We start from the raw sequence: 21,331 nt of genomic DNA, 5'->3' as shown, positions 1-21,331 counted from the left end.
CAGGCAGCAGCTCTCTCCCTACACTATCTCTTCAGCACACACAGGCAGAGTGAAAAAACGCTGCAGGGCTTCGGTTTTTATAGGGAAGGGGAGTGGTCCAGGGGAGAGCTTCCTGATTGGCTGCCATGTACCTGCTGGTCTGGGGTGAGAGGGCAAAAAAAAGCGCCAACAATGGCGAACCCAAAATGGCGAACGTCGCGCGACGTTCGCGAACTTCCGGCGAGCGCGAACACCCGATGTTCGCGCGAACAAGTTCGCCGGCGAACAGTTCGCGCCATCTCTAATGTCTAAAGAGATCCAGCTATATTGATAATCCCATGATAAATTGGAAAATTAGTTTAAAACATGTTGAATGCCCCTAATAGTTATATTTGTTCCAGAAATTCTTCCTGTGAACCAATGCCAGAAATAATTGGGTGACCTCCTTTATTAATATTGGGCAAATGATAAAATATAGGGGTCACATTGAAATGTACTTCCACTTGTCTATCATTTAGAATATATATTCATTTAACGTTATGCACAATATTAAATAACAGCTGATGAAAAATGTGTGTGGGATTAGAACTAGGATGTGCATAAGAATCTGGGCCAGAGAGTAGATACATTTGTAAATTAACAGATTTTTGGGTAAATGTAATAAAACATAAACTGTTTGCTACTGGCCTAAGCACCTATATCAACCAATCATTAGGAAGCATTAACTTGTCATTAACTTGTCATCTAATTTAAGGCGAACATGTGCAAACTTTCAACAAACATTTGCATTTTCTTACATATTGGGAACTGTTTTGAAAATGTGTTCCTACAACTAATCACTGCTTTCTACAGAACACTCTAAATGAATACCCCAATTAAATTTATTCAGCTGACCACAACAAAAATCCTCATTAGAATTAGCAAACCCCAGGGTTGCTGGATTTTATTCATGCTTGAAGACTGGGTTTGCCTAAATACTAGCTTAACTATAAAAACTGTAGTTTATCAAGAAGGCAGTGATTCGATCTATATTAAGTTGTACATATAACACAGATAACTGTTGAAGATGGACACACTCACCAAATGTAGAATGTGTTCCATGTCTTCCACAGCAAGGGGAGCAGGGAAAACTGTGTAAACCAAAACAGTATAAAGCTTCAGCCTATTATTAAGTGTTCTTGGAGAATGAAATGCATAAGACTTGTTACATTAATAAAGATTTTTTTAAATTTTTTTACTTATATTGGCAGAGGGCACATCAGTAGTCATTAAAATCATCTTATGTGGCAGTGGTATGTTATGTTACTTTGCAGGGGAAGCTGCAGAGCACATTGGCCTACCAACACCAAGTAAATATAATCCTGGCAGCTATAGGTATGCTGTAATGGGTGGTTTAAGATGTCTGAAGCTTTTACTGCTATGTATTTATGAGGGATATGTATTTACCTGGGGAAAAAAATTTAACTGTAACTGCTTCTTTATCTAGCCTGCAATAATAAACCAGGCACAAAAACAGCATGTCGTTAAAATCCACTGTGAGGTAGGAAAATATTTGCGAACAAAACTTAATAAGATGCATGTTTTCAATGTTTTTACATTTTTAGATAAAGCTGATTATTCTACAACTGAAAAGGACAAGTAAAATACAATATGTAAAATAGTAATATAAATAATAAGATAAAGACATATAAGATTAAGGTTGAGTTACATTGGATAAAAGGTAAACACATATACTGTATTTATATATATTGTATGTATATGTGTTTATAGATGAAAATAAAGATTTAAACTCAAAAAACAGCATTATTCACCTATTTAATTAACATAAAAACTCCAAAAACATGTTTATTTGACTTTTAAGAACTGATGACGATGGATGAACATCAAATGACCCAGAGGCAACTGTCATGTCCCATGCATCAATAACTCCTACATTCAGTCCACGGAAGATGTTCTTTGCCAACACATACTGAATGTAGCCATGAAAGTCACTGAATCTCTCCACGTCTGTGTTTATTTCTCTGGTGTTTTCAGATTTTATTATCACCTTTGTATCAGGACTACGTATGAATAGTCGTTCTATGGCTTTGCGCACATTAAGAAGCCTTCTAATAAACAGGGTAATAGGAAAAGCTCGAAAGTGTTGTCCAAGAGCAATAACTATAACAGTGTCTCGACCACCTGCGAGTCGGTCTATCTCTTGAGGGACAGAAGTATAATCTTTTACTGTAAAAAAGCTCAAAGTTACAAATGGGTGTCCATGTTTTTTCCATTGAACATAAGTATTCAAGTTTGGGTCCACAGCTAAATGTGTCTTATGCCATCCAATTCCATGAAGATTAAAAAATTTCAGACCTGTAAAAAGACAGATTTCATTCACATCATGGGTGAGATAATATAATATATAATACACATTGGGGTTATAGAATAATAGATGCCATGTTTGCAGTAGGTCTAGTAACTTACAGTAACCAATAAGCAGATAACATCTACTACACATCTTGGTTGCTATGGGATACTGCACCTGGGCAAACCTAGTGCCTTTTATTGCATATGGGGTTTGTGTTGAACAATGTTTTCTAGGACCATCTTGGACCAAACAGATACAGTTAAAAACCACTGCTCATACACAATGGCAGAGAGTTGATGATAATAGCGCTAGTATTATCAAAAGACTTGATAATGAAGTAACAGTAAATAAACTAATATCCAACTATTTTGTTGACTCTAACTTAATTATGTAATATTGAATTATATGTAATATAATATATTCAAAGCAATTAATCACACTAACCTTTCATAATGCTTGGCAAATATTCTATCCACTGCCGGATGGTTGAATCTCCCATAAGATAAATTAATTTATCAGACAAACATTTTTCCACAATAGACTGTGGTTCATATGTAGAAAGGTTGCAGAACACAGGGTGCCAGTCATTGTGAAAAAAATAACCACCTGGGAATGGTGGAGACATTCCAACTGAACATTTTGGCTTTACTTCTCCACTGTTTTCTGAAAGAAGAATATTTAAGCACAGAAGGGATTAAACTTGTTATACTGTATTTCAATACATTTTTAAATTGCAGAGAAATAGAATATTCTATACTTCTTAAAAACGGTTAACATTTATATTGTGTGGATAACATATAATGCAGACTTAATTAAAGCATTAAACCATGCTTCAAGGACACCATCAGAAATATCACCAGCTGGTCCCAAAAATACATACATGCATTAAGACTCAAGCCAAAAAAATCCAACTTTAGTGTTGCAGTTTGCTGCTCAATCTCAAACTAGCCAGTTTGCTTACATCCACCACAAAGTTAAGCACCCTGAAACTCCTGATAGAAATATTACGTACAGACCAGATCAGTCTTGCAACCACTTATTATCCTAGTGTCAGAGTCCGTCTGCTCCAGGTTGGGAGGCAAAGCTGGTTAGTGTGTGCACGTTAATCGGCGTGAGCTTCAGTGTCATGGCACGTACGTTTTGACTCAGGCCCACGCATCAACGCGCTCATGCGCAATCGGACACATGCTCATATTCTGATGTGCGCAGGTGCTTTCAACTTAAAGGGATAATGTCATGGGAAAATTATTTTTTTTCAAAATGAATCAGTTAATAGTGCTGCTCCAGCAGAATTCTGCACTGAAATCCATTTCTCAAAAGAGCAAACAGATTTTTTTATATTTAATTTTGAAATCTGACATGGGGCTAGACATTTTGTCAATTTCCCAGCTGCCCCAAGTCATGTGACTTGTGCTCTGATAAACTTCAATCACTCTTTACTGCTGTAATGCAAGTTGGAGTGATACACAAGATAACAGCTGCCTGGTACATCTAAGAACAACACTCAATAGTAAAAACCCATGTCCAACTGAGACACATTCAGTTACATTGAGAAGGAAAAACAGCAGCCTGCCAGAAAGCATTTCTCTCCTAAAGTGCAGGCACAAGTCACATGACCAGGGGCAGCTGGGAAATTGACAAAATGTCTAGTAGTGTGCTGGTACCAGTGGGAAGCATTGTAGAGGTAATCACCTTCTGACTCACCATGATACCTGACACCTAGGGGGTTATTTACTAAACTCCGAATGCAATTTTTTTTAATAAAATCGGACTTTCAAAAAAAATAACGAATTTTTCGGAATTTATTAAACCCAGAGGATGGGAAAAGTCAGAATCTGAAAATCCGGCATCTCAGACCTGCGGAGGTTGCATATAAGTCAATGGGAGAAGTCCTAATGATTTTTTGATGTGTGCTTGGTTTTTGGCAATACCCAGAAGTTTCCGGGCAAAATTCTGAGTTTTTGGGTGAAAAATCTGAAAAAAATCGTGAAAATCGGATGAAAAATCCGAAAACATCTTGAAAATCCGATTTTTCAGAATTTTTCCCGCTAACAATTTTTTTTGGGAAAGTGTATTAATAAATACGTTTTTTTCAGAAAATATTGAGATAAATTCAGACTTTGATAAATAACCCCCTAGTTGTAATCTACAAAAGCACAGTATAAAATTTTTAAAATAATAACAAACCCTTTGCGTTGTTAAACTCCATAAATAACTAAGAAGCAACAAGTATAATATATAGTAGAGTTGTTTACCCAAGGAAATTGAAGCTACTCCAATAGTATTTACATTATTAAGGTGTTTATAAATATGGCTTGATAACATTTAGATTTTATTTTTCAATGACATCAACTACTTTTACACACTAGAGGAAATACATATTAGAATAATTAAATTAATTTTGATAATTTTTAGAAGTATTCTCTATTTTGTCTAATGTTTAACCTGTTTTCACGTGCATAAATTGCAGCTCCCTACACCTAACATATCCGATATATATGTGTGTGATTATGCTAAAATATTAAATGTAAATGATATAATTTGCTAAGGCTCAAAACAAATATAACTTACTTTGACAACTTACAACATCAATGCCTCCGATGTTCTGTTGAATTTCTGCAGCAATGTTTGATCTTTCATACCATTTTAATAGAAAAGAAAAATGAATATATATCAAAATGCATAAATAAGCAAATACATTGTTTAAATATGGTTAGATATGTGTTTTGGAAAACAATGCAGCGATACCTTCAAAAGATTTTTACAAAGTGAACCTTTTTTTATATAGAGTATTATTTGTATAATTATTATCATCAATATATAGAATTAATAATTATATAATTAAGTATAGATAATAACAATAAAATGATTTATTAATAATTATAGTTAATTATAGAATCATCACTATTTCTTATAAAATATATCTACTATGCTATATAATACTTACTTTATTTATTGTGCATTTTTTTAATCTTTTTTTTAACCTTTTTCTGTTTTTGTCCACTTTTTCCAAAAACAAGCGTCTACAAATACATTGTAGACACATTTTCAGTGTGTATGCTCTTACCAGTTTTATTATTCAGGACTTTGCACTTAGATGCTTCCCTCTCCTCCAGTACTCATACTCCTCCATCATTGTTACAAGCCCACCATTATATCAAAGATATCCAAGAAAAATCTCTGGCTTCTCTTTTATTTTCCAATTTCTTTCATTCCTCATAGCCATTCATTCCTCATATCTGATCCAATTTGTGATTTGCTGAAACCTCTCTTTTGTTGATGTTTTTATGAAAGAGGTTGGTCATATAAATGAGATAAAGAACTTACTAGTGTTTTATTTACCACATTTTGCCTGATACTGACTCTTGATTATTATTATTATAAAATTGTTTTCAATTTTCATTACAATTCTCAATTCAATTCAGAGTACTAGGACCTAATAGAGTCACAAGCACCTATCTGCTGCCTATTGGAGTGAGGAATTTAAATTTGTCTTGTTATAAATCTACATATATGTACAGAGGGCCTTTTGTCTTTGTATGAATTTTGTGGTCATGCACTCCTGCTTTAATGGTTTAAAATTTAGTGGTGAGAACAACCTTTTTTGTTATAGTTTATATAGAAGTGGCAATATGCAAGACTTTTCTCTATTTATAAAAAGAAGGTTTTCCATAGCCTATATATTATTTGTCAGGGATGAGCTGCCAAATAAATATTCTGGCTGAATCTGATCTCAAAATATTTCAGAAATATGGTGAGGTGAGATTAAATTAGTCAGAATTGTGTAAAAGTACCATTAGAATCAGACATTCCAGCCAAACATTTTACTGGAACTCTAATTCCCCTCATACTTTTAATTACAAATATAAGGAATGCAGTACAAAGGTAATAGTTACCGAATAAACAGACTTTGCTCCAATTCAGTGAGATAGGCGTGGGGTTGGTTGTTGCTTTTCATTGAGATTAAAGCATTGCATGGTACTCCAAGGGGTTTGATGCAGTAAAAGTATTCTTCAGCGGCAACATATTCACATTTTTCTTCTTGTGAGTCCAAATGAAATCCACATTGTACCTGTACCTCCTCAGATTTATTAAGAAATTTTCCATTGAAATTAATGTTTTTATAACCTGAATTTCGTGCTCTCCATAATGCTGCCACTCCTTCACTAGGATGCATCAATAGTATGGATATTTGTATGTTTCCTTCCCAGAACAGTGTAAACTGAACATGGTAGGTTCCGTTATTTAAATCTTTTATTACTCCAGAAGCTCCAGCTCCAAGTTTTGGGGAAAAAATTCTTGCTCTTAAGAAATCTCCTCCATAAGTCTTCTTTTTACCATTATAATCAAACATGTCGAGTTGGATGGTTAAAGTGTCTCCAACACAGTACTCTTTGCGGTGATCTAGTATGATTGCTTTGCTGTTCTTAGCACTGGTTGTACTATTGATATGCAGAAATGAGAGACTGGGAAATTTGTTGTTTATAGAATTGTATATGTCCAGTATCCTTTGTTCATTGTCATTAGGAGTAACAGGTTGCTTGGAATATTGAACATCAAGATAATGACATTTCAGAGGCTGAAAAAAGCAACAGTACTGTTGAAATCAATAAAAAGTCAACAAAGTCAAGAGACCATAGGTGTAATTTGTGTAGCACATAGTGAACATACCTTGAATCCTATCCGATAAATAGTGATGCTTATCATAAATGTTACTACAAAAATTAAAAGGGTACTACAGCCTTTAGTCTTTAACATTCTGAAGGTTCTGCAAAAAACAAAGGAATAATATTATGTTCTCACAAATATTTTATATACTTTGCAATCCAAATAACACAAATCTATTTTAAACATTGAGGGTAGACTGTCAAGGTTGAGGTTGTTTTCTCTGGAGAAAAGGAAACATGATTACTCTTTACACATAGGGGCCGATTTATCAAGGGTCGAATTTCGAAGTACAAAAAACTTTGAAATTCGACCATCGAATTGAAAAACTTCGAGTTTTTTCACCAAATTTGGCAATCCTACGATCGAATAAAAATGAATATTTGATTTGAGCGTACGATTGAAGGATTTTTATTTGATGTGTAAAGACTTAGAAAAGTAGAAGGTCCCCATAGGCTAACATAGCAATTCGGCAGGTTTAATTTGGCCTTTGACAAAGCCTGCTTAACGCGGGTGAAAAGCGCGTCAGGCGCATTTTAGTTTAGCTAGGCAGGGGGACCAAAGCATTATATACTTTCATAGGCCACCGCTTCATGGCTGAAACGGGAGGGAAGCTCTGTGAGTGAAGGGGTGGGCGATCAACGGAGCCTCTCTCTGGGGCAGAATTTAATGCAAACTTTGAAGTGAGCCTTACCACAATTCGTTTCTATTAATTGAACAGTGGGTCAACTTTTGATACCACCTAATCGAACTAACTCCTTCTATGGAAATGGGAGGGTGCGCCTGAGGGTGAATGGGTGGTGGAATTACTAAGGCTGGAAAGTGTATTGGTGGTGGAATGGGCAGTTGAATTTATGACCCTCATTGGCAGGTTGTGAGCAACCGATCTGTGTAATTGCCACTCTACTTACCCATCTCTTTGTACCAGGGAACTGGGAGGGTTCGAACAAGGGTGAAGGGGTGGCGGACCAATTGGGATTCACAAGTGAGCTTATGTCAAGTTTGGCAGTTGAGTTTGATACCTACTCTCTATAGACTACGAGATATTTGTCTTTATTGCCCTATACCACGTTACCACAGTAGTGTTTCACTACAGACTCAATGAATCAGCCCTATACTCAACTTATATTTTGCATACTGTATATCGCTTAACCTAATTTAGGTTCTTTGTCTCCCTGTTCCTAACTTCATTTTAAATGTTTTCCTGGACTCACGATTTTATTTAATTTATTAGTAAAAGTTAAGTTTTAATTCTGTTCCCTGAGTTATCGGGTTCTTTGATGTAGTGGTACAATTTCAAGGGTTAAAGAGATACTGTCATGGGAAAAACATTTTTTTTCAAAATGAATCAGTTAATAGTGCTGATCCAGCAGAATTCTGCACTGAAATCCATTTCTCAAAAGAGCAGATATTTTTATATTCAATTTTAAAATCTGACATGGGGCTAGACATATTGTCAATTTCCCAGCTGCTCCAAGTCATGTGACTTGTACTCTGATAAACTTCAATCACTCTTTACTGCTGTACTGCAAGTTGGAGTGATATCACCCCAGCAGCCAAACAAAAGAACAATGGGAAGGTAACCAGATAACAGCTCCCTAACTCAAGATAACAGCTGCCTGGTACATCTAAGAACAACACTCAATAGTAAAAACCCATGTCCCACTGAGACTCCTTCAGTTACATTGAGAAGGAAAAACAGCAGCCTGCCAGAAAGCATTTCTCTCCTAAAGTGCAGGCACAAGTCACATGACCAGGGGCAGCTGGGAAATTGACAAAACGTCTAGCCCCATGTCAGATTTCAAAATTGAATATAAAAAAATCTGTTTGCTCTTTTGAGAAATGGATTTCAGTGCAGAAGTCTGCTGGAGTAGCACTGTTAACTGGTGCGTTTTGAAAAAAAAAACGTTTTCCGATGACAGGATCCCTTTAACTATTTCTTCCTTCTGTATTACTATTTATCTCCTTAACCCTGCACACCATCTATTGTTTCTCTCAATTGATGGGTGGTGCTCACTTATTTTGTGTTTGATTACATTAATTTGGTATTGAAGTTGAAGTTGTTTTAAAGAGACAGTACTTCGATTATCGAATGGTCGAATATTCTAACGATTTACTTTGAATCGAAGTCAAAGTAAATTCGAAGTCGTCGTATCCTATTCGATGGTCGAAGTATCCAAAAAATTACTTCGAAATCCGAACTTTTTGTTCGAAACTTCGAAAATTCACTCGAACCTTAGTAAATCTGCCCCATACAGTTAGGTCCATAATTATTTGGACAGAGACAACTTTTTTTCTATTGTTGGTTCCGTACAGTACCACAATGAATTTTAAATGAAACAACTCAGATGCAGTTGAACTGCAGACTTTCAGCTTTAATTCAGTGGGTTGAACAAAAACATTGCATAACAATATGAGGAACTAAAGCCTTTTTAACACAATCACTTAAGTTCAGGGGCTCAAATTAAAAAAATTGAAAATAAAATGTTAATTTCTAATACTTGGTTGAAAACAGCCTGAAGTCTTGAACTCATGGACATCACCAGATTCTGGGTTTCCTCTTTCCTCCCTTTATGCTCTGCCAGGCCTTAACTGCAGCTACTTTCAGTTCTGTGCGAAGTTTAGTATTCAACAAGTGAAATGCATGCTCAATTGGGTTTAGATCAGGTGACTGACTTGGCCATTCAAGAATATTCCACTTCTTTGCTTTAATAAACTCCGGGGTTGTTTTGGCTGTAGGTTTTGGGTCATTGTCCAGTTATTATGAAACGCCTCCCAATCAATTTGACTGCATTTAGCTGGATTTGAGCAGACAGTTAGTGATGGGCGAATTTATTCGCCAGGAGCGAATTTGCGGCGAATTTGCGTGATTCGCTGCCAGCGAATAAATTCGCGTCAAAAACGGGCGCCGGCGTCATTTCGCAAATTTTTCCGCCGTTTCACACATTTTGCGCAAAAATTCACAAATTTTCCGGCGAAACGGTACAAATTCGCCCATCACTACAGACAGTATGTCTCTGAACACCTCAGAATTCATTTGGCTGCTTCTGTCCTGTGTCACATCATGGATAATGTCCCAGTGCCACTGGCAGCCATGCACCACCAAGCCATCACACTGCCTCCACCGTGTTTTATAGATGATGTGGTATGCTTTGGATCATGAGCTGTTCCACGTCTTCTCCATACTTTTTTCTTGCCATCATTCTGGTAGAGGTTGATCTTGGTTTCATCTGTCCAAAGAATGTTTTTCCAGAACTATGCTGGCTTTTTTAGATGTTTTTTTAGTCCAATCTAGCCTTTCTATTCTTGATGCTTATGAGTGGCTTGCACCTTGCAGTGCAAACTCTGTATTTACTTTCATGCAGTCTTCTCTTTATGGTAGAGTGTTGTTCACTTGTTTGGCTGTTGTGAAGGGGTTTCTCTTCACCATGGGAATGATTCTGCAAACATCCACCACTGCTGTCTTCCGTTGACATCCAGGTCTTTTTGCGTTGCTGAGTTCACCAGTGCTTTCTTTTAAGATGAACCAAACTGTAGATTTTGCCACTCCTAATATTGTAGCAATTTCACAGATGGGTTTTTTTCTGTTTTTGCAGCTTAAGGATGGCTTGTTTCAAATGCATGGAGAGCTCCTTTGACCTCATGTTGTCTGTTCACAGCAAAATCTTACACATACAAGCACCCCCCTCAAATCAACTCCAGGGCTTTTATCTGCTTCATTGATAGACATAACAAAGGAATTGCCCACACCTGCCCATGAAATAGCCTTTGAGTCAATTGTCCAATTGCTTTTGAGCCCCTGAAATGAAGTGATTGTGTTAAAAAAAGGCTTTAGTTCTGCACATTTTTATGCAATCTTTTTGTTCAACCCACTGAATTAAAGCTGAAAGTCTCCAGTTCAACTGCATCTGAGTTGTTTCATTTAAAATTCATTGTGGTAATGTACAGAACCAAAATTAGAAATAATTTATCTCTGTCCAAATATTTATGGACATAACTGTACATTACAGGACATTATAGACAGAAAATGGAGTATCAACGCACAAGAGGCCACCCATTTAGACTAAAGGAATATAACTTTCCTTTGAAGCAGAATATGTGTTTTTTTCACGGTGAGGCCAGTAAGATTGTGTAATGCACGGTGGGGTGCTTGAATCAGTGCAAAAATGTTGTGGTACTGCAAAACATACAGCACTCACAATTATAAGCCCCACCCACTATAACAAGTCACACCCACTTTAAAGCAAAGGCATTCTGATATTTCCATGTTTATTAACATTTCAGTCCAACAGCAATAGGCAGGTCACATTAGTACCAACCTAGAAAATGTTTAATGACAAGGAATGGTGTTTCATGGATCCCTTCTTGGTACAAATGTGTCCTGTTGATTATTGCTGGACGGTGTCTTGCTAGTTCAGGAGAGGATGGTTAAAAATGGAGTCAGATCATACCTGGGTATAATATGAAGCAGTGTTTAACCAACCAGTCATTGACAGTGTTAAAGAGAACAATAGACCATAATGAATGCATCTACAGTATAGAAACATATACTAATATAATCAGATACATATTTGTAAATGCTGGCAATCACAAAATGCCAGAAGAGGGCAGAAAGCTTGTTATGGTTGTGCCAAAGAGTGATTTTGTTTGCTACAGTATGCCCAAACAATACTGTACCATTACATCATTATGATCCATGAGTGCTAGCACAGTTGACGAAAATTGTTAGCATTTAAAGAGACAATGCATATGCAAAGTGCAATACACAAAGAGTTGTTTTAGTTCAGTGCATCTGATTATTTTCCTCAGCTGAACCCTCCCTTATCAGAGGCTGTTACATTAAATATTTTTTCGCAAAGCTACACTACTGTTCTCAATATCACACATTGTTTTAGGCAAATATAAGTATCTGCTATATTGGATCAAATAAAAAAGAGACACAAAGGTAAATAGTTAGGGCAACCATTCCAATAACCTATATCCTATGATATATATATATATATATATATATATATATATATATATATATATATATATATATATATATATATATATATATATATATGCCCATGTATTAAATTAATCTGCCAAAAGAGCTCTTATCTATGTCAATCTGGTGCCGTCCACCCCCTTGTTGTGAGCACACTAACGCCACCGGTTGACGAGTGAGCAACAAGTAAAGTACAGCCATTATCTGAACAAAGAAACGTTGATGAATGCTGACTATTTGTATTTCTACTTCAGTATGCACACAAGGGGTGAATGGGCGTTATACACTAGCCTTTCTTAACATACTGTGGTGTAAAATGCTAACCTTGAATTAAATTAATGTGTTTGACAAAGATAAGACCTGTTTCCTTTAACACATGGGCAATTTCTTGTAGGCACACAGCAGTAACAACCATATGCAGTGCCTCTGATTCACGTGAATGATGCCTTTTTTCAAATGTGTATGACAGAAGTAAATAAAAATGACCTATAACTCACTCATGTTTTTTCCCATCATTCAGACTCATTTGAATTGGTATATGATACTGGAGACATTTTATTTACATGTACATAACTGGGCTGTTTATACAGGAGCAAAGTTGTGGAGCATCATAAAAGAAACTACAAGTTTATTACATATTAACCTTTATATGGGGTCCCAGACACCTAAACTACAATATCAGTTCTCCAGTGTTTTAGGAGTGTATGTATATAAATAAATCCTACTGGAACTCACAATCATTGCAGCAAACTATTGCGCTTCTCCTGAAAATAAGAGACGCATCAATCACCCAGAGCAGAGAGCAGCCATTCCCTCTATATAGACCCTGTATCTAAGAAAAAGATGACAAGATAGTATTCAGTAAGCCAATTAAGTTGCATTAATCTTCATATACAAACTTCACCCTAACTTAGACAATATAAGGAGCCTATAAGATAACCATTAAAATAAGTTAGTAAATACTGTCCCTTATTCAGAATATTGAGGATCAAACATTAAATATAAATAACTATGAATCTTTACTGAGGCCATCTGGTTTAAACGTTTTAAGCCTTTGAATCCAGTACCCCTGCTTGGCCCTTTAAATACTATGGTGCATACATTTTTTATATTATAATATAATATATATATTATAATATTATAACTTATCATGTTATATTTTATACTACATAGCAAAACGTATGCTCCACCTAAAACCTATTTGTGGGATTTTCTTCTTTTTAGCCACACTAAATAGAAGAACTTGCTTGAGCATTCATGATACATCAAGGGTCAGAAATCTGACCTGACACTGACATCCTACTAGAGCAGGAAGCGAAGAGTTATTTATTTAAATTGTGATGAAAGAAATCACTATTGGGCAAATACAGAATATGTTTCATCTAACTGGCACATTCCATTTTACAAAGTCCGAAAACATTATTTTATAAGCAAACAACCCTGTACAGTAATTCATCAGTAAGTGCTATATGTCTAATATAATGGGCAATAACTGATAAGTGCAAAGTAAGTGGCTTGGCTGCTAAAACAAGTTTAGGTCAACAGAAGACAGTCCCACCCTGTTCTTTTCCTCTTGTTTTTTTCTTCTTTCTTTTCCTATTCTTTTTTCCATGTGGGCATGATGTGTATTTTTTTCCTTCTTTAATTTCTATTTTTTTTTCTATGTTTTTCCTTCTTTCTTTCCCTATTGTTTTTTCCATTTGGGCATGACATGTTTTTCCTTCTTTCTTTCCCTATTCTTTTTCCATTTTGGCATGACAAAATAAGTCATTGAAGTAAGGCATGTGAAATGAAATATGTGTTGTATTGTTGTCACTGTTAACGTAGAACTCAACAAAAATCCCCTACTGTTCTGCTTCTTAGAGGCTGAATAGTTTCCATGGAAGAAATCATAAAGAGACAGGCAGTTATTGTTTTTATTCAACCAAGAATATTTTAAACATACTAGTGTCACGTGTCATGGTTTCTCTGTTGGAGAGAAACTGCTCAATAACAATCTGAACCATCCAGGTAACAGCACTGTGGGGGGAGTGTTCTCCCAAGAGAACACTCCCCCAAGAAAAATTTGAATGAAAAAGCAATATTGAATGTGTCAAAATAATAGTTTAATTGCATTATTGATAGGTTCAAAAGAGCTCTTACAAGAATATACATCAAAGGAGGGCACTCCAATATTAGCAATTACATAAATATACTATATGAGGTGCAAAAATACACAGCGTAACAAATATTGGGGTTGTACACTCCAAAAAAATACAAAGTGGTATGAAACATAAGAAAATCTTTATAATTTTCTGTCAAAAATATATACAGCGATATCATCAAGTAAAGGTACATACCACACAATTTGTGAAATCAAGGCAGAAAGAAACAACAGATACACTTGCCAGCAATGAGAATTAACCCCAACGTTTCAGCGTAATAGCCTTTGTCAAGGGGAATTCTCAAATCAAAACAGTTCTTACCTTGAAAATCCCCTAGTATATTCTCCACTACTATCTTAAAAATGATAATTCAGTTTAAAGGGGTTGTTCACCTTTAAATTAACTTTTAATATGATTTAGAGAAATATATTCTGAGACAATTTGCAACTGGTTTTCATTTTTTTATCATTTGTGGTTTTTGAGTTTTTATTAGCTTTTTATTCAGCAGCTCTCCAGTTTGCAATGTCAGTAATCTGACTGCAAGGGTCCAAATGCAATATGAATAGGAGAGGCCTGAATAGAAAGAAGATTAATAAAAAAAATGTAGCAATAATAATACATTTGTAGCCTTACAGAGCATTTGTTATTAGATGGTGTCAGTGACCCAATTTGAAATCTGGAACGTTTTAGAAGAAGAAGGCCAATACTTAAAAACTATAAATAATGAAGACCAATGTAAAAGTTGCTTAGATTTGGTCATTCTATACTAAAAGTAAACTGAAAGGTGAAACACCCTTTTAAAGGCATGATAAAATGTATATAACTCTATCTTAGCATTAAAAGAATTATATATACAGTATTTGGAATAAAAGTTAACTCATAGTTAAACAAAGAGACCTCATCTGCAATAAGATCATGCTGATTCAAATGAAATATTATGTTTTTCCATTTAGATTCATACTCTCCCTGGCAGATGTGGGATCTTTGCCATTTGCATGCTCTCTATCTTGTTGCGAGGGAGTGACCAACCCCAAAGGGACCACTACTTCAGTTGCTCACACTGCTCACCATTTTCACCATCACTTTCTGGCCTTTTAGCTAGAATAAAGGGTAGTATTTATTTTTATCAGTGGGTGGGGTACCTCTTAGTTAATGGAGGTATGTGAAGAGCCCATCCACTGGTGAGGCACTTGATCCTCTGGCCAAAAGCTTTGCATTTGATGGAGGCTGAGAATGTGGCACAGGCCTTGCAAACCTGGGGTATCAGATAAACACAGTGGGATTAGACACCAGCAGCACTGCCACTTTGCATATGCACTCTTTAGCCTCAGACCTTTTGACAACAAGTCAAAGCAATATTTAATATTCAGTGATAGGGTGGGGATGTACGCAGCTGCACCTTTTAATGATTTTTATTTTTATTTATTTATACTCCTTTATAGTCACCTTTGCCCTTTTTATCTTTTTGGCACTTTTTAGGATTTGGTGCAGAGGTCATATGCACTGATCCAGAGGGGAGATATGTAGTCATTAGGCTCCTTCTCCCGCTGTACCAGCATTAGGTACATTTTGGGTTCTTCACGGAGGACCACTTGTGTTCCCGACCCAGTGTCGGAGTGGGCCTTCCTGCTTCTAACCTTTTGGCCTATTTCATGGTCATTTTCTATTTCTTTATGGGAATAAAGAGGCTTAATAATTGAAGAATAGAGTATAGTATGTAGAGAAAAGAGACTAGGAGAATAAAGAGGTTGAGTGAGGAGAGGAGGTATAAAAGTTTGGAAAGTGGGCCCTCAACCTAAGGTTTTCTGGTGGGCACCTGGTAACCCAGTCCGACACTGTCCCGACCCCTTATATAACTTAGGCTAGAGGGGGAATGCTAAAGGGGCTCCCCTAGCCTTGCGGTGTCGGGTACCAAGGCAGGTCTGAAGATTCACTTTACAAGGAATATACACTTTACACGGAATCCTTCTGAAACATGTAGGGCTTCTGTTTTTTTCTTAGTCCATGCCATCTTTCCCTTGGGACCAGGTTCCCTAACGATGTATCATTTGCATTGTATAGTTTGGTTATATATACGTATTTTAGGGAGAATGGGTTCCTTTTTTTATCTTCCGATGACAAAGGCAGTGGCAGTTGAAACTTGTTGAGAATATCTAGCAAGAGCATATGTAATAATAAAGTAAGAGAATTTTCTAAAAGAAAGAACCTTGTGAATGTGGACTTCTCATTTGCTTTGTATTGAGAAAGTATTGTCCAGTACCCAGGGATGGTTGCTGATTATGTGAATGCACCACGTTGTGTAATATCTAGATAGATGATAGATAGATAATATCATTGCAGCAGATAAGGCAATGATTTCTGTTAGCCTATGACTAAGGGGCAGATTTATCAAGGGTCGAAGTGAATTCGAGGGAATTTTTGAAGTTAAAAAACTTCGAAATTCGAAGTAATTTTTTGGATACTTCGACCTTCGAATAGGATACTACGACTTCGACTTCGATTCAAAGTAAAATCGTTTGAATATTCGTACTGTCTCTTTAAAAAAACTTCAATTTCAATACTTCGCCAAATGAAACCTGCCAAAGTGCTATGTTAGCCTATGGGGACCCTCTCGAGCATTTTTCTAAGTTTTTGGAAGTCAAAGTAAAATCATTCGATCGATCGCTGAAATCCTTTGAATCGTTCGAATCGAACGATTTAATCGTTTGATCGAACGATTTTACTTCGACCGCAGGATAACTAAATTAGATGAAAAAGAACTTTGAGATTCGAAGTCAAAGTATTTCAATTCGACGGTTGAATTTCAAAGTATTTTTAAATTCGACCCTTGATAAATCTGCCCCCTAAGTCTTGTGAACACGAAATGACATAATAAAGACATATTTTATTTTAATACTTTGCTGGTGGAAGACTGCTCATTCAAATGTCTGCTCTACAGTTTTTTCAGTTTTGAACTGCGCAATTTGCTGAAGGCTCAGGGATTGCATCTGGGCCTCTCCCTTCATTTGGTGAGTTATTTTGATACTAAGGACTACATGTACGTGTATGAATAATAATCAGCAATGTAACATAATTTTTTATAACATATGTAACCTCAGTTTCTGCTAATGTCTATGCTCTAGTTAATGTTGTTTAACCTGAACACCACCCACAAATTAACTGAGGGGCAGATTTATCAAGGGTTAGATTTTTTTAAACTCCCATCAACTCTGAATTATATTAAAAAAAGACCAACTGAAATGTATTAAAAAAATCAAATTTTTTTAAATTTGAGTGAAAAGGCTGTATTCGATCATTCGAATTTGATGGATTTTCAAAAAAAAAACCTTTGATATTTCAAAGTCCACCAAATGACTCCAAATAGGTTCTATGATGTCCCCCCATAGGCTAAAATAGCAATTCAGCAAGTTTTACATGGCGAATAGTCGAAGTCGAATTTTTAAAGAGACAGTACATGATAAATGTCGATATATTCGAATTTTCAATTTTTTTTCAAATTGAATTTGGACTATTCCCTAGTCAAAGAACACTAAAATTAGCCCCGAAATTCGAATTTAAAAAATTCGACCATTCATAAATCTGCCCTGAGTGAGTGTGTGTGTAGTAATAGTCAGTAGTAGGATAAACCTCTATAATCAGAGAAAGACCAGCCTATAGGTTAAACAGGCCTCTAACAGTAATCATCTATTCTTTCAAAGTTGTTCACAGCAGCTTCTTCTAATTTTGTAATACTTTCTTAATAGTCTCAGTGAAACTCAACATACCCAGAGCTGTTGCTGAAAAAGCTAATCTTAGGCAAATGTTACATCATACCTTTTATCTAACTATGGGTGCCTGGGACCCTAACCCACTCCATTTCTAAAATTGTAGGTGACCAGGCATGCAAAATCGGTGTGACCTGCAACACAAAAAAATTGGGGGTGACCAGAGATTCCACATGTGCTCCCCTCGTGAGTCATACACAGGCCCCCCTACAGAGGACAACCCCCAGCCTGCTTCCTCTGTAGATGCAAAAGCTTGAATTGCATAACAAATATTAACCTGTAAAACCTGAATGTGGGCTGTCTGAACCTCATATCATGAGTTAACAGGGAATGTATCCTGCATGTATTACCTACATTCAAATGGGTTTTAGCCAGTTACAGAAGAAATCAAGCTAGCAAAATGTTAGCTATTATTGAGTGTATACAGTACATCCCTAATTGATCTTATATATCTACAGGGGCTATAGAGTCTTAATCCAGCAGCACCACTGTAAGATGTGACTTTGGATACTTGATTACCACTATATGCAACTATATATAGTATCCAGATCTAAGATCAGCAGCCTCTTTCAACCTTTCAATCTGTGCAAAGAAAATGCTATTGCTTTCCCATAACTATGGTTCCCCAATATCAGACCCAATATCAGATTTGCAACAAAATGAAAATGAATAGATCTGTCCCTAGGTGTAGCTAACATTTATCATTTACAATGTGCTACAGATTGAATATGCTATAGATCCTGCATTTATACTAATAATTGAAACTACTACATAGAATACAATAGGTTTGGTGCAATGCAACACAATCAACATCATAACCTATTTTGGAACCATTTCCTTGAACATTTTCAAATTTTTGAGCTGTTTAAATTTAGACAAACAAAAGCATCTGTTAGCAACATATTCCTATACATGATGCAGACAACATTGGTTTTCTGCAAAGCTAAATGTGAATTAACTGGTAATTACTATTTCGGCATATGGAATTGATGTGTGTCTGATTTAAGAAATCCTACCCATATGTAGTGCAATGCCTGAATTGTATGAATATACTACTAGATTAATTCTGTTGGATACTCTAAATAACACAATATCTATATATAAGTAAGGAGTGTCGAAGAACCAGAAATATTTCCTAACAAATATAACGTCAAAATGCATATCATATATCATCATGATATCATATATCCTCTCATATATCAAGATAAAGTGTATTGTGTGCCTGGCTGTATTGTGCTTTTTGCTTTTAACCTGCTGGGCACAATACATTTTCTTTCAGTAAGAGGTAAAGAAATGTAAGAAACAAGTGACACCGAGATCAATTTTATTTTTAAAACACGTAAATAGTGAACACTATGGATGGAAAAAAAATAGATCAAATTATAAATATATTGGCAGTATATATATATTTGAAAAAGACCTGAAAAGAAAGATGAAGAAACAAAAAAGAATGGGCGAGGGAAAACAAATGATTTTAATCTATCAACAAAATAGTACAGGTTCTACCCAAAATGCTTCAAATGTATGTATTATATACTACACTGCAATGTGGAACATCAAAAGTGCTGCAATAAAACATATAAATATACATTTAGCATTTTAAATTACTAGAATATATATATATATATTCTCTCTATGTTTACCTTTTCAAAATACAGTGTAATTGCAGTAGTTTTGTGCTGCAATGAGTGTCAGCGTGCCACAATATTTTTTAACACTGTTTTTAAGTAACCAAATAATATTATCGGCGCTTGTCAATGAAATTGAACACTCTTGTGCCAAAAAACTCCCCGGATAAATGTAGGTATAACTCACCTTGTATATGTGTCACTTGCCTTGGAAGTGCTTTCTCGGTAGTACAACTAGTTTTTCAGTAATTGCTGTTCAAGTACAGAGTAATTTGTGGGTGGTGTTCAGGTTAAAGAGCATTGTTTGCTGAAACGTTTCCTATCTGTGTACCTGCTCTGTAAAAAAAAAGAATTGTACAGTTAAATTCATATAATTATGTATAAGAACAATCAAATATTTTTAATCCATCATCATTGGAAGTTTTTTTGGAATAATTCTACATTCTCGTATTATATGCACTGGGATACTGTCACTTACCTGGGTTTAGGGAACAACTCAAAAAGCAATAAATAAATAAAGCTACTGGGGCTTATTTGAAGGTAAATATCTTCCCTGCTAAAAGGCTGTGGCTGCCATGGGCTAGTACAGAAGCCCAAAATCTAATGTACAGCATTTCTAGCTACTTCTTTAATGAGGCTTTAGTTCTCCTTTAAGGACTAACTTGAGTGTTCACATTCATTGATCTGGACGCACAACAAACAAACATGGGCAGCCAAGTGTATAGCAAATAGATCTAGACTCTGAAAATTTCACGATTAGACTAAAGAGCCTGTAAGGCAGTAAAATGTGAATTGTTAAAATAATTGTTAATCTATACTTAGGATCGCCACTAGAGGGGAATAGTAAGTAACACTAGTTTCATAAGTTAAAGGGATTCTGTCATGATTTTTATGATGTAGTTTTTATTTTTAAATTAGACTGTTTACACAGCATATAATTCACTCTACCATATAAAATGTATTCCTATTCCAGCAAGTGTATTTTTTTTAGTTGTAATATTGGTGTGTAGGCAGCAATCTCATGTCATTTTGCCTGGCCATGTGCTTTCAGAAAGAGCCAGCACTTTAGGGTGGAACTGCTTTCTGGCAGGCTGTTGTTTTTCCTACTCAATATAACTGAATGTGTTGCAGTGGGACATGGATTTTAACTATTGAGTGTTGTTCTTATATCTACCAGGGAGCTGTTATCTGGTTACTGTAATAAAATTACCTGGTGGTCTAGTGGTGCGGCGGCGTGGACGGCCGCCACGCCGCCGTGCTCCTTCTCCTGTCTCCAGCGCCGGCGCCATCTTGGTTTCCTAGGGCGTGCGCAGCGCGCCTGCGCGCCTCTTAAAGGTACAGGCGCGCTGGCGTGATTACGCCAGCGCGCATTGGCGCACGTTTTGGCGCGAAATTTGAAAGTATTTAATGCCCATTCATACTCCCAGCCAGTGCCCGTGATAGAACTCGTTTCTAGTGGTTTCCTGAGCCTTGTGCATCTGATCTGAATCTCGTCTGTCTGATTATCCGTGTTTGACCTTGCCTGTATCCTGACTATTCTGAAATCTGTATCCTGACCCTTGCCTGCCTACGACAACTTTTCCTGCTTAACCCCTTGATTGACAACCCGGTTTGCCTCGACTCTGCTTGTCTGACGATTCTCTTGCCTGCTCCATTTGTACCGTGACCTTCCACCCAAAAGACTCTCTACCTGCCGTGCCCCTCTGCTAGCCAGAACATCTCGCTTTGTACCCCTCGTTAAGTCCAGGTGGCACCCAAGTAAGCTGAGGGCTCCTCCCAAAGCCCAACAGTGGTCACACTACTGGTGAAGC

At 36.3% G+C, this 21,331-nt stretch overlaps 1 protein-coding gene across 1 annotated transcript; it reads right to left on the bottom strand.

Annotated features, from left to right (window-relative positions):
• Positions 1-1,559: 1,559 nt before the first annotated feature.
• Positions 1,560-20,463, bottom strand: LOC108696410 (NXPE family member 1). The gene is made up of 6 exons (XM_018225742.2): positions 19,708-20,463; positions 7,001-7,097; positions 6,226-6,908; positions 4,901-4,962; positions 2,774-2,992; positions 1,560-2,334 (listed from the first exon to the last, which is right to left on the bottom strand). Exons 2-6 carry the CDS (start codon positions 7,085-7,087, stop codon positions 1,799-1,801), a joined length of 1,587 nt encoding a protein of 528 aa, XP_018081231.1. The 5' UTR covers positions 7,088-7,097; positions 19,708-20,463; the 3' UTR covers positions 1,560-1,798.
• Between the last annotated feature and the right edge of the window lie 868 nt (positions 20,464-21,331).

Source organism: Xenopus laevis, chromosome 7L (genome assembly GCF_017654675.1).
Source record: "Xenopus laevis strain J_2021 chromosome 7L, Xenopus_laevis_v10.1, whole genome shotgun sequence".
NCBI classification, from domain to species: Eukaryota; Metazoa; Chordata; class Amphibia; order Anura; family Pipidae; genus Xenopus; species Xenopus laevis.
The sequence above is the reverse complement of the archived record's forward strand: the minus strand, read 5'-3'. Positions and strand labels throughout refer to the sequence as shown.